Consider the following 13,824-nt stretch of genomic DNA (forward strand, 5'->3'; position numbering starts at 1 on the left):
GACACAAAAAGAAAAATGTCGTTACAATAGGGTTCTCGCTATATGCCGCACTCGCTATAACAGACCTCTACTGTATTCCAGGACTCATTTTTGCTGCCCAAATGCATGCATGGAAATAAGAAGTGTGTTGTGTGTCTGTCATTGGCATTATGAAAGTTATAGCAATCGAGAAACCTCTACAAGCTGTGTGCTAATTTTTCTAGTAAAGAACAACAGATACAAACCTGGCCAGATTCACACGCGCCTTCTGACCACCACTGAGAATCACTCCACGGTCACCAACGAGTGTTCGGTCTCCATGAGGTAGCTGCTCGAAGTCATGAGCCAGAGCACAGGCACGAACTATACGGTGGTACCTCTTGGCATTATAGGGTTCACCAAACAGAATATTCTGACGGATAGAACCCGAGAAGAGCCAAGGCTCTTGCGAAGAATAAGCTAGTCTTCCATTAAAAGACAAGGTGCCGCCATTGTTTACCACAGGAATCTCGCCCAGAATAGCATGCAACAGTGAACTCTGAGAAAAGAGAGAATAATTATTAACAGTGTATAAAGATATCATACACTCTGGAGGAGGATAACATTCTGCTAATAATAGAGAGATAAATTGGAAGATCTTTTTAAAGGGAGAAGGTACAAATTTATGGGTCAAAATTGCATTTTACAAATTATCCTTTTCTTTATACAATACAGGGTCAGCAGCGAATTATCAGACCCATTTGAAGTAACTACTGGGTTACGGCAGGCTGATGGCTTATCAACATTACTATTTAATTGTGTACTAGAAAAGGTAATGCGAGAATGGTTTAGGAAATGCCCTCCAAATATTAAATTAGATAGGAAAATCCGAACAAATTGCCTTGGTTTTGCAGATGACATGGCATTACTAACCAAAGATTTAGATGAAGCAAAAACTCAAATATCAGAGCTTCACACCACTGCAATAAAATTGGCCTTAAAATATCATTTGAGAGAACAGAAATTATGCTCCATAAACCAACACCATTAAAAAAAATACATATTAATGGTACTAAGATTAAAATTGTAACACAATTCAAATATCTAGGAAAATTAATAACAAATAATTTAAATGCAAAACCTTCAATTTAGATAAGGGCAAAGAAACGATCTAAGGCACAAAAATTAACATGGGAAACTTAAGAAAAGAAAGGCTTATCCATTAATGCAAAAATCAAACATTACAATAAAATCATAAAGCCAGAAGCCACATATGCTGCAGAAACATTATTCCATCTAAATGAACAATCCAAAACTGACAGATTACAGAAGATCAAAAGACAAATTGGAAGAATTTGTATCAATAAAAGCTATCAAAAAGATGGGCAATGGTAAATAGTAGCGGTACCTAACAACGTTGTATATCACAAATTAGAACCCATTACTGATACCATGCGCAAGAAAAGACTAGGGTACTTTGGCCACATCCTGAGAATGCCAGATACGCAACTTCTAAAATGGCTAGAGCAGTACAATCTTGCTTCAAAAAATACTACAACTGGATGCAGATGAATAAAAGAAATTAGGGAGGATTTGAAAGAAATTGGCCTCACACCAGATGACAATATGTATAAGAAAAAAGTAAACACAATACTTAAAAATATGACTTTCCACTTACACTCACAAAGAAGGAAATCCCAACTAGAATATCCTTTACACAAAAGGGCAAGAATATCAACACGTATGAAGAAGTACTGGGAGGACCGCAAGGCTCTGATAGTTCCCAGCAAGAAATTGACAAACCAAAGGTTTGATTAAAGTGCTTAAATGTGGTCTCAAAAGAAGAAGAATACAAGGTGTGTGTGTATATATATATATATGTTTTTAACAAACCTTATGGGGGATTGGTATGATTCCTGGGATCGAAACAAGAACAGATATCTGTATGAAAATATGTTCTACAATGTGTTGTTACAGAGGTACATTCATGGCGTTGCATGACATATATTGCAACATCACAGGAGATGCTCAAGGCGGCCTCCTGACAGAGTCACTCAAAGGTACCTGGGTCCTATTGAACAGCTGCACAGGCATTAATAATACACTATTCTATCTCATAAATGTATGTTGACAGCAGATTAAGTTCAGGAGACCAGGTAGGCCAATGCACTGAAAATCAATGCCTGATGCACCATTGTTGGAAGATTAAAAAAATAAGTGTTCATGCAGCCTGAAGTGTGCTGGAGTCAAATCATGAATGCACCACATGGTGCAGCGCACTGCTAGGAGCACATGTTCCTCAGTAGTACAGAAAGAGTGCCCCTCAAGAAGATCAGATAGGCTGACCTATTCAGTCATCGCAGTAGCATGTATGGGCCAATCAGCTGATCGTGGATAATATCACACACTGCATCTAAAGCGCTATTGATGGTTAGCATCATCTGTACCATGGGGATTTTCAACTGCCCACATGGGTGTGCTATGTATCTCTTTTCGAATGTGGGCTCGCTGGTGGACGACAAAATCCTCAGTATGGTAGCAGCCATGCGCAATTACTGTACCTCAGTATTAACGCATGGCAGGACGTATGTTTACAAGGAGACCTTTTCTTGTTCTGACCCCCAAGAATAACACCCAGACATTTATAAAAAAAATTTAGATATACCCTTCAGATTTTCATCTATAATCCCCTGATTTTCTTAAATCTCCACTACCTCAAAAGTGATAAGAAAGGTGATGAATAAGTTAAAAAAATATTTTCTAAAGGAATATCTTAGGGATCCTACAGTATGTTGTTAATATGTATTTCTATAATTTCAGCAAAAAATGGTGTAAACATTCAATGAGGTGTAGCGTTCATAAACAAATACAAGAAATAATGCACAAAATCAGCCTCAGAATATCCTACGAAAGGCCAGAAATCATGTTAATTGTATACCAAAAAAAAAAAAAAAATAGAGAATAGGAAATCAAAATCGTTGACAAATTTAAATATTTAGGAAAAATAATAACATAATCTGAATGACAAGCAAAATGGCAGAAAAAAATAAACAACACTGACCAGAGAACAATATATCACTAAAAATAGATACAATAAAACTGGCCTCTCAATAGCCACAAAATTAAAACACTATAAAACAATTACACAACCAGAAATAACATACGCAAGTGAAATTATTTTCAAAGCAATTATGTTGTTGTTTGGGTGATCAGTCCACGGACTAGTTTGATGCAGCTCTCCGTGCCACCCTATCCTGTGCCAACCTTTTCATTTCTACTTCATCCTACATCAACTCTAATCTGTTTGTCATATTCATACATTTGTCTACCCCTACTATTTTTACAGCCTATACTTCCCTCAAAATATAACTGAACAAGTCCTCAGTGTCTTAAGATGTACCCTATAATTCCGTCTCTTCTTCTGGTTAAATTGCGCCAAATTGTTCTCCTCTCACCAATTCAATTCAGTATCTCTTCATTTGTGATTCGACCCACCCATCTCACCTTCAGCATTTTTCTGTAACACCACATTTCAAAAGCTTCTATTCACTTTCTTCTGAGCTCTTTATCATCCATGTTTCACTTCCATACAATGCCATACTCCAGATGAAAGTCTTCAAAAATACATTTCTAACTCCTTCATCAATGTTCGAAGTAAGCAAATTTCTCTTCTTAACTAAACAACTAACACTGCAGAAATAGACACAATACTCAAGAATGAAATAATTAACGTTATTTCTTTTACTTCCCACTAACTACATTTTTATGGTTTTCGGAGACGTCGATTTTACGTGCCAGTATCAAGGTTGAAAGAAGAAGAAGAATCAGAACATGCATATAACAAAAATCTGTCGAGAAACTGGACGCTGGAGACTAGCTTCTAATGAAACAGTCAACTAGAAATTGGAACCAGTAATGAGAGAAATCAGGAAGAAATAAATCTCATTCTTTGGACATCTGCTTAGGACACCAAAAAACACAAATAAGAGAATTATATAAAAATTATGGAACAGTAAGAAATCACGGAAGCTACGAGAGAACTATAAATTATGACAGAAGAAAAGAAAAGACAAAATCAAGAAATTCCAAAACAAACCACACTGCACATTAAGATCAACAAACAATGGGATGGATGATTTAGGATAAAGAAAGAAAGTTCAGATCTGGGAAAATGAAAAAGTACTGGGCTGACAGGAACCTGAAAAACATTATTTATAAAACTGACTAAAGTGGTCCAACGAGGGCCATAAAATGTAAATAAATAAATAATCCATTTTAGCTACAAAAATGTAATATGCAAATATGATTCAAGAAATTAATTAATAGGCCTTTAAAAAATCTGGACAATCATAAAGGGTAATTAATGTACAAAGGCTATTTTTTACTTAAGGACCCGTTGTCCATACCTTTTAAATTCCTGCACGTTTGTTCTTTTGCACATGCGCACTGATTCCCGGCATTCTTCGTACACAAACACACCCTCACTGCCATGTTCGTACTGTACCGTTGCTTCATAGTGTGCACTGGAACTTGTAAAGATGATCGAGCAGCCCACCACATGTGAGATGCGGTCAGTTATTCGCTTCTTGACAGCAAGGAATGTGCCGCCACTTGCAGATCTGTGAAGTGTACAGCCCCAACGCTACGAGAGATGGAAAAGTCCATAAGTGGGTATGATTATTCAAGAGAGATCGGGAGAAAGTTCATGATGACCCACGTTCTGATTGGCACCTCTGATTAGTGACAATATTGTGCACGAGTTTGACACTACCTTTCGTGCAAACAGAAGGTTCACAACACAATATCTCTGTCACTTAACTTTCTGCAAGTTTCAAGGTCAGTTCTCTACAAAATTTTGGCAGAAAAGTTGTACTGCTGAAAACTGAGCAAATGGTCGATTCTGAAGATGGTGACCAAGGACCACAAAATGAAGAGATGAGTACTATGAAGAACGTGATGAGTTATTGGACATCATCACAGGGGATGAGACATGGGTGTTCCAAGTGACCACTGAATTCAAGAAGCAATCAACAGAGGGGCAACACAAAGCATCTCTGACGATAGGGATATTCAAGCAAACTTTCTGAACTCAAAAGATTACAGCAACCATGTTTTGGGACAGACTTACTCTTCTGCTAGTGTATATCATGTTGCATGGGACAACAATCAATGTAGCTGCTTATCGTGTGACCTTGATGAAATTTTGCTGTGCAATCCAGAATAAACACTGCGGGTTTGCATTTACTTCATAACCTGCAAGACATCACCCTGCATCTCGAATGCAAGTTCGCATTGAATTGTATATTTTGAACAACCACCATCTCTTCCTTCATCCGAAATTCTCACTGGCAAGTATCTCCACACCAACAAGGAAGAGAAAACATCGGTTCAGACGTGGCTCTCATCACAGGGTGCAGACACTTCTACGATGAGGGTTTACAAAAACGTGTCTCGTGATACGAAAAAGGGGCGGGAATGGAAACTATGTGGAAAACATAGAAAACTGTGTGTAGAATCGGATGAAACATAAATTGCCCAAAATTTTCAGTAGTTTTTATTTCACTGCAAAATGGTCCTTACTTAAAAAATAGCCCTTGTATGTAAAGCATGTTTAAGTAGCATTTTTGCAGTCGCTAAGCTACAAACATATGAACTTTACTAAATTTGGAATAACAAAAATGTGTACCTCTTCCCTTAATAGGAAGTACAGCAGGACAATCATCCTCCATTAGTACTAATATGAGAGAAAATTGGAAAAAGTCTGACCCTTCGAGTAACAAGTGTATCAGCAAAAGAAAGGGAAGAGTCAGAAAAAGAATGAAAATTAAAGACTCGCTAGGTTTTGCAAACCTAATATTGTCAGGGTTGGTATCGTGGGATATTCTGGGGCAGAGCCCTACTGATGTCTGGATATTCACCAGTCAAACAATAACTGAATGAATTTAGTGATGTTGCTAATATAAAATTTATCAACTGGTACATGAATAGGATCTCCCTTTTCATAGTTGGCAATTGTCCATTTCTGTTATCATCACGGTCGCTGATAAAAAGTCTTGCCGTTATGTCTATTGGTAATCATTGTTTCAATTCATTTCTCTTCCCTTTCTCATATTAGTTCTCTGTTATTCTCTGTAGATGGCAGCAGCATCACTTCAGACAGCCTGCGGGGCTCCAAGAATACAGCCCATAAATGAGCCCCTAGATTTGTTGCCGGATGGGAGTGGGGGTTGGGTAAAAGTAGTTTGTAGACTGCAGAGGGTTGTGTGGGTGGAACAGATTTCGGGCAGAGCCCGTGGTTATTAATTCCTGCACTAGCTGTTGAGAGGTAATAAAATATATTGTAGAAGGCCAAATGTATATGCTTATACTGATACTAAATATAGGTCATAATATATTCAATGATAAAGAGTTCAATATGCAACTTATGCTGTACGAATAACACACTGTAGGACAAACGTGCATAGTATTTTTTTGTAATGGCAGGAATGACTTTTGAAAGTAGGTTAAAACTGGAGAGGACCGAGGGAGTTGGCTGTGCGGTAAGGGGCACGCAACTGTGAGCTTACATTCGGAAGATAATGGGTTCGAAACCCACTGTCAGCAGCCCCTGAAGAGGGTTTTCTGTGGTTTTTCATTTTCACATCAGACAAATAAGGCCAAGGCTGCTTCTTTCACACTCCTAATCCTTTCCTAGCCCATCATCGCCATAAGACCTATCTGTGTTGGTGCGACATAAAGCAGACTGTAAAAAGAAAAAGAAAAAAAACTGGACCTCCAAACCCTACTTTAAACTTTACATCAGAATAACTAGGCTACACAAGAAAATTTAATCCTTCTGAACATAAATATGCTGACTGGTTTTGTGTGATATTAGGAACACATTCGTTTGTTACACTTATTTCGTGATGAATGATTGAATGATAAGTGATCCTGAGCAGAATTCGATGGCGTTTCAGAAAAATAGTACCTTAGTGAGAAAGTTAAAAACATACGTGTTTTGAAAACAACTGTGTATCATATGCAGCAACAGTTAAAGTCACCATTTCATGTCCTGATAATGGAGCAAAGGCTCCAAAATGCGTAGTGGAGTAAATCATTTAATAAAACTTGTGACTGGTAACAGTTTTTACTATTACACACAAAAGTGAATTTACAGTCATGGACAAGGCCTAGAGAAAAATATGGTTATGTTCAAAATAAATGAGGCGAAGAACACAATACTACCGATGACAGCATTCTGCAGTCACGTTCAGTGCTTCTCCGTTGTCCAAGTTGGCAAAAAGGTTTTTGCCTGCCAATAATATTTTCTGCTTTCTTGGAAGAGATTTCTCTCTTCCCTCTTATCTAGTTTCTTCATGTGCCATGGTTACATATGTACATTTGGCAAAATTTTGGTGAGAATTTAATTCAGTAATATGACAGCTGTCCACCTCTGTGGTGTAGTAGTTAGCATGATAACCTGCCACCCCTAGATGCCCGGGTTCGATTTCCGGCTCTGCCATGAAATTTCAAGTGTGGTTCAAGGACTGGAATGGGGTCCACTCAGTCTCGGGAGGTCAACTGAGTAGAGGGGACTTCGATTCCCTCCTCAGCCATCCTTGAAGTGGTTTTCTGTGGTTCTCCTCTAGGCAAATACTGGGACGGTACCCAACTTAAAACCAAGGCTGCTTCCTTCCCTCTTCCTTGCCTATCCCTTCCAATCTTCCCATCCCCCCACAAGGCCCCTGTTCAGCATAGTAGGTGAGGCCGCCTGGGCGAGCTACTGATCCTCCACCCCAACTGGATCCCCGATTCAAAGTCTCATGCTCCAGGACACTGCTCTTGAGGCAGTAGAGGTGGAATCCCTCACTAAGTCCAAGGGAAAAGCCACGGATTAAGGAAGAAATAATATGACAGCTAATTTAATATCCAGGAACATTTATCATCATCATCATCATCCTAAACCATTTCCAGTTTCCCGGGTGTGGTATATGAGCCTCCTCCATCTCATCCTGTCCTTGTACCATTCTTCCTCCACCAACTTGTCCCAATCATGACCTCTCAGCATTACATCGCTCTTAACTAAATCTATCCATTTCCTTCGTGGCCTTCCCACGGGTCGTCTTCCTTCTACCTTTCTGTCAAATTCCTTCCTTGCAGTTCTGTTTACTGGCATCCTCTTCATGTGACCAAACCACTTCAGTCTTGATATCTGAATCTTATTTAGGAGAGAATTGTCTATTCCTACTTCTTCTCTAATTTTCTCATTCATAATCTTGTCTTTCCTGGTTTTCTGGATCATAGTGCATAGGAATTTCATTTCAGCTGCCTGAAGTTTGGAATTATCTCTATTGGTCAGTGTTGTGGTTTCGAGACTGTATGTAAGAATTGGTGTATAATAGGACTTGTACAATGTCATTTTTGTTTTCATGGGTATTTGCTCATCCCACAGCAGGTGTCTTACCATCCAGGAACATTAAGGATTTTAATTTCATTTTTCCTAGTTATTTCAAATACAAATTCTTCTAAAAAATTTCTCATAAATTTTACGGTTACTTGTCTTTTCTTTGTTACATCGATATTCCTTACATAAGTTTATTGCTGCGTTAGTTTATGTCATGTACTGATAATAAGAAGTTAAGGAGTTGGCTTTATTCTTTTACTCAGATGAAGAAAGGGTGGCTGATGATTCATTCTCTTCAATACCAATGCCGAGAAGTGTACCTAGGACATCCAATTCAGACGATGACTGGTCTAATACAGACATCTAGACAAAGCTACAATGATTCAGTCAGGATCGGGTCCTACATATTTACATGCAGGAAGTGATGAAATGGATTGTTTCAAGACTTCCTTTAGTGAAAATGTGATCTAAACTACAAAAATGGAGATGAATAGGTACACTGGTACAAGAATTGCCACCATGAAAATATGTCAGGATAATGTGAAACAAAGTTCAATGTGGCACAGGTGATCTGCAGTGACCACAAAAGACACACAAAAAAAGAAGTATTGCATTACTGCAGACCGAAGACTTTATGACTCCTTACAGGGGAGAAAAAAAGAGAGAGATACATACAGAGCTACCATATCAGTGTTATGTATCGCCCAACAAATGAGAGCTTCTGGAAGATAGTGGGTTCGGACCCCACTGTCGGCAGCCCTGAAGATAGTTTTCCGCAGTTTCCTATTTTCACGCCAGGCCATGGTCACTTCCTTCCCACTCCTTGCCCTTTCCTATCCCACCGTCGCCATAAGGCCTATGTGTGTCGGTACGAAGTAAAGCCAATTGTAAAACAAAAAAAGAAAGAGTGCTTCTACAACAATACCATTTTGCTTTCTCAATTTGAGTTACTGAATACAGCATGCGCCAGTACCTTTAATACATGGTAGCACGTCCCCGTGGATGACGCATGCCTGAATTCATCTTGGCATACTAGACACTAGTTCATCAAGGTATTGTTGGCGCAAATTGCACCACTCCTCAATAATGATATGGTGCAGATCTCATACAGTGGTTGGTGGATTGTGACATTCATAAACAGCCTTCTTTAATTTATTCCAGACAAGTTCAATAAGGTTCATGTCTGGGTAACATGGCAACCACTCTAATTGCACAATATCGTGCCCACGAAGGTAGTAATGAGAACAACATGACACATGCATGCATTATCGCCCATGAAAACAAATTCTCCTCCAAAATGCTGGTGATACAGTATCACTACGGGTCAGTGCATAGGAGTCATGTCTCATATGGTGCATCAGTGGCACTACTGATGAGCTTTTCGCCTCCAGTGCCATTTGACGCAGCATATGTATCATAACAGGTAATGTAGTAGAATGAAGGAAAGAATGTTTTGTGTGACTGTAGACATTCAGTAACTTTTCTATGAGAGATAGTAAAATCCTTATTATCGCTGTGTGAACAATTGTTGTACAACATATGTAGTCAATATAGTAGCCATAGTGTGTTGCAACAAACACAGGTAAATATGGCATTCTTCTTCTTGTGCCATGTCCTCGCAGAACGTTGACGATCAGTAGCATGATCTGTTGTTTGTTCACAGCTGTTCTGAACAGAGTAAGCTTTGTCACCCCAAATCACTGGCTCAAGTTGCCGAGCTATGATGTCCTACTCCTCCCCGGACCACGTTTTCCATTAATTTTCCCTTGGAGTATTACTTGCAGAAGGTGGTATTTAGAGTTCCACATCATATGACCAAAGTATTCTAGTTTCCTTCTCTTGATGGTAGTGAGAATTTCTGGTTCTTTGTTCATATGGTGCAAAACGTCTATATTGGTCATTTTAGCTGTCCAAGGTATCTTCAGCATCCTTCGGCACGTCCACGTTTCAAATGCTTGCAATCTCTTGCACATGGTCTCAGTTAGTGTCCATGCCTCAACGCCGTACAACAGAATGCTGAAAACGTAGCACCAGAGTAGTCGTGTCCGTAGTGAAATGGAAAGGTCACGGCTTGTCAAAAGTTTCCTAAGTCTCTGAAAAGAAGTTCTGGCCTGCTCAATTCTGCATCGGATCTCATGAATTCCACGAAGTATTGCTCAAGACACAAGCCTGGTTATCCTGGACGTTTGCTGCTTTAGAACATATTGTCCCGTATCGCCCCTCTTTGTTAACACAGCGTGCATGGCTTCTGCAATCTACATTCACTCTCCTTAGCCATACATCTCTGCAGTGTGATAGATTTTGGAAGCCTACGAGATGGTGCTTCTGCTGTTGAGAACACCCCGCAACCTCACTATTCTCTGTCGACTTCGCAGAAAAATATGCCGAACTGTAATAGCTACAATTAATCTGATGCCCAGATGGAGTAAATGTTTAAGAACTGCTTATTATTTATTTATTTACATTTTATGGCCTTCATTGGACCACTCTAGCCAACTTTATACAAAGAATTTTTCAATTTCCTCTCAGCCCAGTACTTCTTCATTCTCTCTGATCTTATCCTTCTTTCTTCATCGGAAATCACCCTTCCTATTGTCCGTTTGTTGATTCTGATTTGCAGTCTGGTTTGCTTGTCTGAGTTTCTTGATTTTCTCAGTTTTGTTTCTTAGGTCTTCCACTGTAATTTGTAGTTGATCCATATCTTCCTTGATTTCTGTAATCCACTTAATGTTGCACTTACTATTCCATAATTTTTCTATTATTCTCCTGATGATCCTGTTCCCTGGTGTCCTGATTAGATGTCCAAAAAATGAAATGCGTTTCTTCCTGATTGTGCTCATTACTGGTTCTATTTCCTTGTAGACTGTTTCTTTAGAAGCTACTCTCCAGTGTCCATCTTTTTGGTATGATTTGTTGATGCACGTTCTAATGAATCTTCTCTCTATCTTGAGTATTTTGTCTATCTGTGCAGTGTTAGTTGTTTTGAAGATGGTTTCACTTGCGTATGTTATTTCTGGTTAAGTGACTGTTTTGTAATGTTTTAATTTTGTTGCTACTGACAGGCCCTTTTTGTTGTAGGTATTCTTGGTGACATATTGTGCTCTGGTCAGTTTATTTATTCTGTTATGCCATGTTGGCTTTTCAATGAGGTTATATGTTATGATTTCTCCCAGATATGTATCTACAATTTTGATTTATTGGTTTCCTATGGCAATTTTATTTATGAGTGGTGGGTCAGTAAACATGATTACTGTCTTTTCAAAAGATATTCCAAGACCAATTTTCTGTGATTATTATTATTATTATTATTATTATTATTATTATTATTATTATTATTATTATTATTGTTTTTGTTTTTGTTTTACATAGTTTATGCCCCCACTGGAGCACTTTAATCAGTCATTTGCATTAAAGTCTAATAGTATCAAACAGAGTCAGCTTTTCGGCTTCTTCTTCCGCTCCCATAATTTCTTCAACCTATCCGACCTGGCTGGCATTTGGTTGTCAGTAATGGTGTACTGCCTTCGTTCAAATGTTATGAATTGTTTATTATTTATTTATTAAATATCCTGACAGTTTGAACCCTATTGTACATGTGTATATCAGGGTTATAGTTTTGAACAGTCTTTTTAACTATTGGTCCTCGACACAAAATTAGGAAACTAAATTTTTGAAGATGTGGTGAATGAACTTAAGGAACTGTTTGTAGCAGCAGGATTCCCTGAACAGATGGTATAATGGCTTTGAAAGTTCCATACTGCAATTATTTAGGTGACACTCAAGTTCGCATCTTGACCTTCCAAACATGGCACAGTCAAACAGTAAATGGTCCACCATTTGTGAAGATTCACAAAAGCACAAGTAATCACCCACAATGTTAACTTTGAAGCATTCGAAGTATCACTTAAACTTTCCATGGCCAGAGAGAAACTGAGTGGGAATTAATTCGGACACTAATGTTTTACACTGGAGTGGGCTATATATTACATGTGATAAATATCACAGTCGTCAACATCTTTTAGCTCATAACATAACAAGTTACCCTCGCCATCATCAAATAATTCTACTTTTGATCCAACGTTCAACATGTTAGCTGTAGAGCGTTCCAACCTTAAATTGCAGTACAGCGTAGATGGAGCGCGCTGTTGCGAAATCGACTCATGAAGATCACGCTTGAGTGTGACTCAAACAGGGTGTCACAGTTCCACATTTCTCATTTGTAATTTTGTATTTTTTTAAGTTAATTCATTCATAAATTAATATTTGTAGAATGGTAAAATAAATACAACATACCTTAATCACTGGCGCTGCTCTCAGACATTGGACGTACACCTTCTATCCTTTCTGCAAGGCCTGATGTTCCCGCTTTGATGAACCGGGTTCGGGAGATGAACTTGAGAATGATCCGGACGATGATGAAAGTCATTAAAAACTTTTCATCGTCGACATCGTCCTGTAATTCGTCTGCTTTCCACAAATCTCTTTCATTTTTCTTTACTTCGTTCACGTAATTTGCCCAATTGTCTTATGTTTTTATGGTATAAAAATGTTAGTTCAGTATTAGGAACAAAACCATGTTCATTACCTGCATGCACTAAGGCAAATCACGGTCCTCGGCTTTTCGGTGGCCTAAGTCCCGAACTCACCCCTTCAATGGCAGCCTGCCGTGCACTTTTCACTGTCGTATCCTTTCATTCTTTTGTCACTGTCTGCCCAATATTTACCCATGATTCATCTATGTAAATCATAGCTTTATTTTGTGCCCTCAAACGTTTTATCTCCCTGAGATATCTATGCCTCCAATTAATAATTTCATCGGTTTCAATGAAAGCTGCTTTATTACCCCGTCTTAAATAACAGAAGCCTATAGCATGTAAGAAGCGATACAAAGTAGTTTTGGAAAATGGTGGCAAAGAATCTTCTCCATTTACCCGACTCAAAATCACGTTCAATGTCGGTGGTATGTTAGCAAATAAAAGAGAGTGAACCACCTGACGCACTCCACTTCGCACAATTTCATCATATTTAATTTTCCTTGCATTTTTCTGCCGTCCTTCTCTTTTTTGCTTCTTTTTTTTTGTGGGAGTTCGCAAAGGACCATGTGTGTGTTCCTTCCTTATAGCATAGATTGTTCTTTCGGAACAACCTGTAGCTTTAGCTGTTTCACTGACTGCGCTGCTCATATTCATAGTCTTGAAAAAATAATCCAGGACACTCATTATAATATTGTGTTCTTTTACCCTGAGTTTACCTACGGAACGTTTCTTTTTAATTTGACGATCCATTGTACATCCTTCTGCACTTTTTCTTCGAACTAAGAACCCCCCGCACGAGCACAAACTGACAACTACACAGACTACACAAACACAACAAACACAATCCACTTGTTCTCAAGAACTATACATTTATCACTGATCTTGTCCGGCTCCATGGCTTAAAAGATTAGCGTGCTGGCCTTTGGTCCAGAGGGCCCCGAGTTCGAT

General features: G+C 38.7%; 1 protein-coding gene across 4 annotated transcripts in view; it reads right to left on the bottom strand.

Annotated features, from left to right (window-relative positions):
* Positions 1–13,824, bottom strand: part of LOC136885551 (ATP-binding cassette subfamily C member 4) — a 403,879-nt gene that overhangs the window by 148,244 nt on the left and 241,811 nt on the right. For all 4 annotated transcript variants that reach the window (XM_067158182.2, XM_067158180.2, XM_068230366.1 and 1 more), the window contains one exon: positions 225–517. In XM_067158182.2, coding sequence (XP_067014283.1) covers positions 225–517 — 293 coding nt within the window. The remainder of the gene's footprint in view (positions 1–224; positions 518–13,824) is intronic.

The sequence above is a fragment of the Anabrus simplex genome, chromosome 14 (assembly GCF_040414725.1).
Source record: "Anabrus simplex isolate iqAnaSimp1 chromosome 14, ASM4041472v1, whole genome shotgun sequence".
Taxonomy (NCBI): domain Eukaryota; kingdom Metazoa; phylum Arthropoda; class Insecta; order Orthoptera; family Tettigoniidae; genus Anabrus; species Anabrus simplex.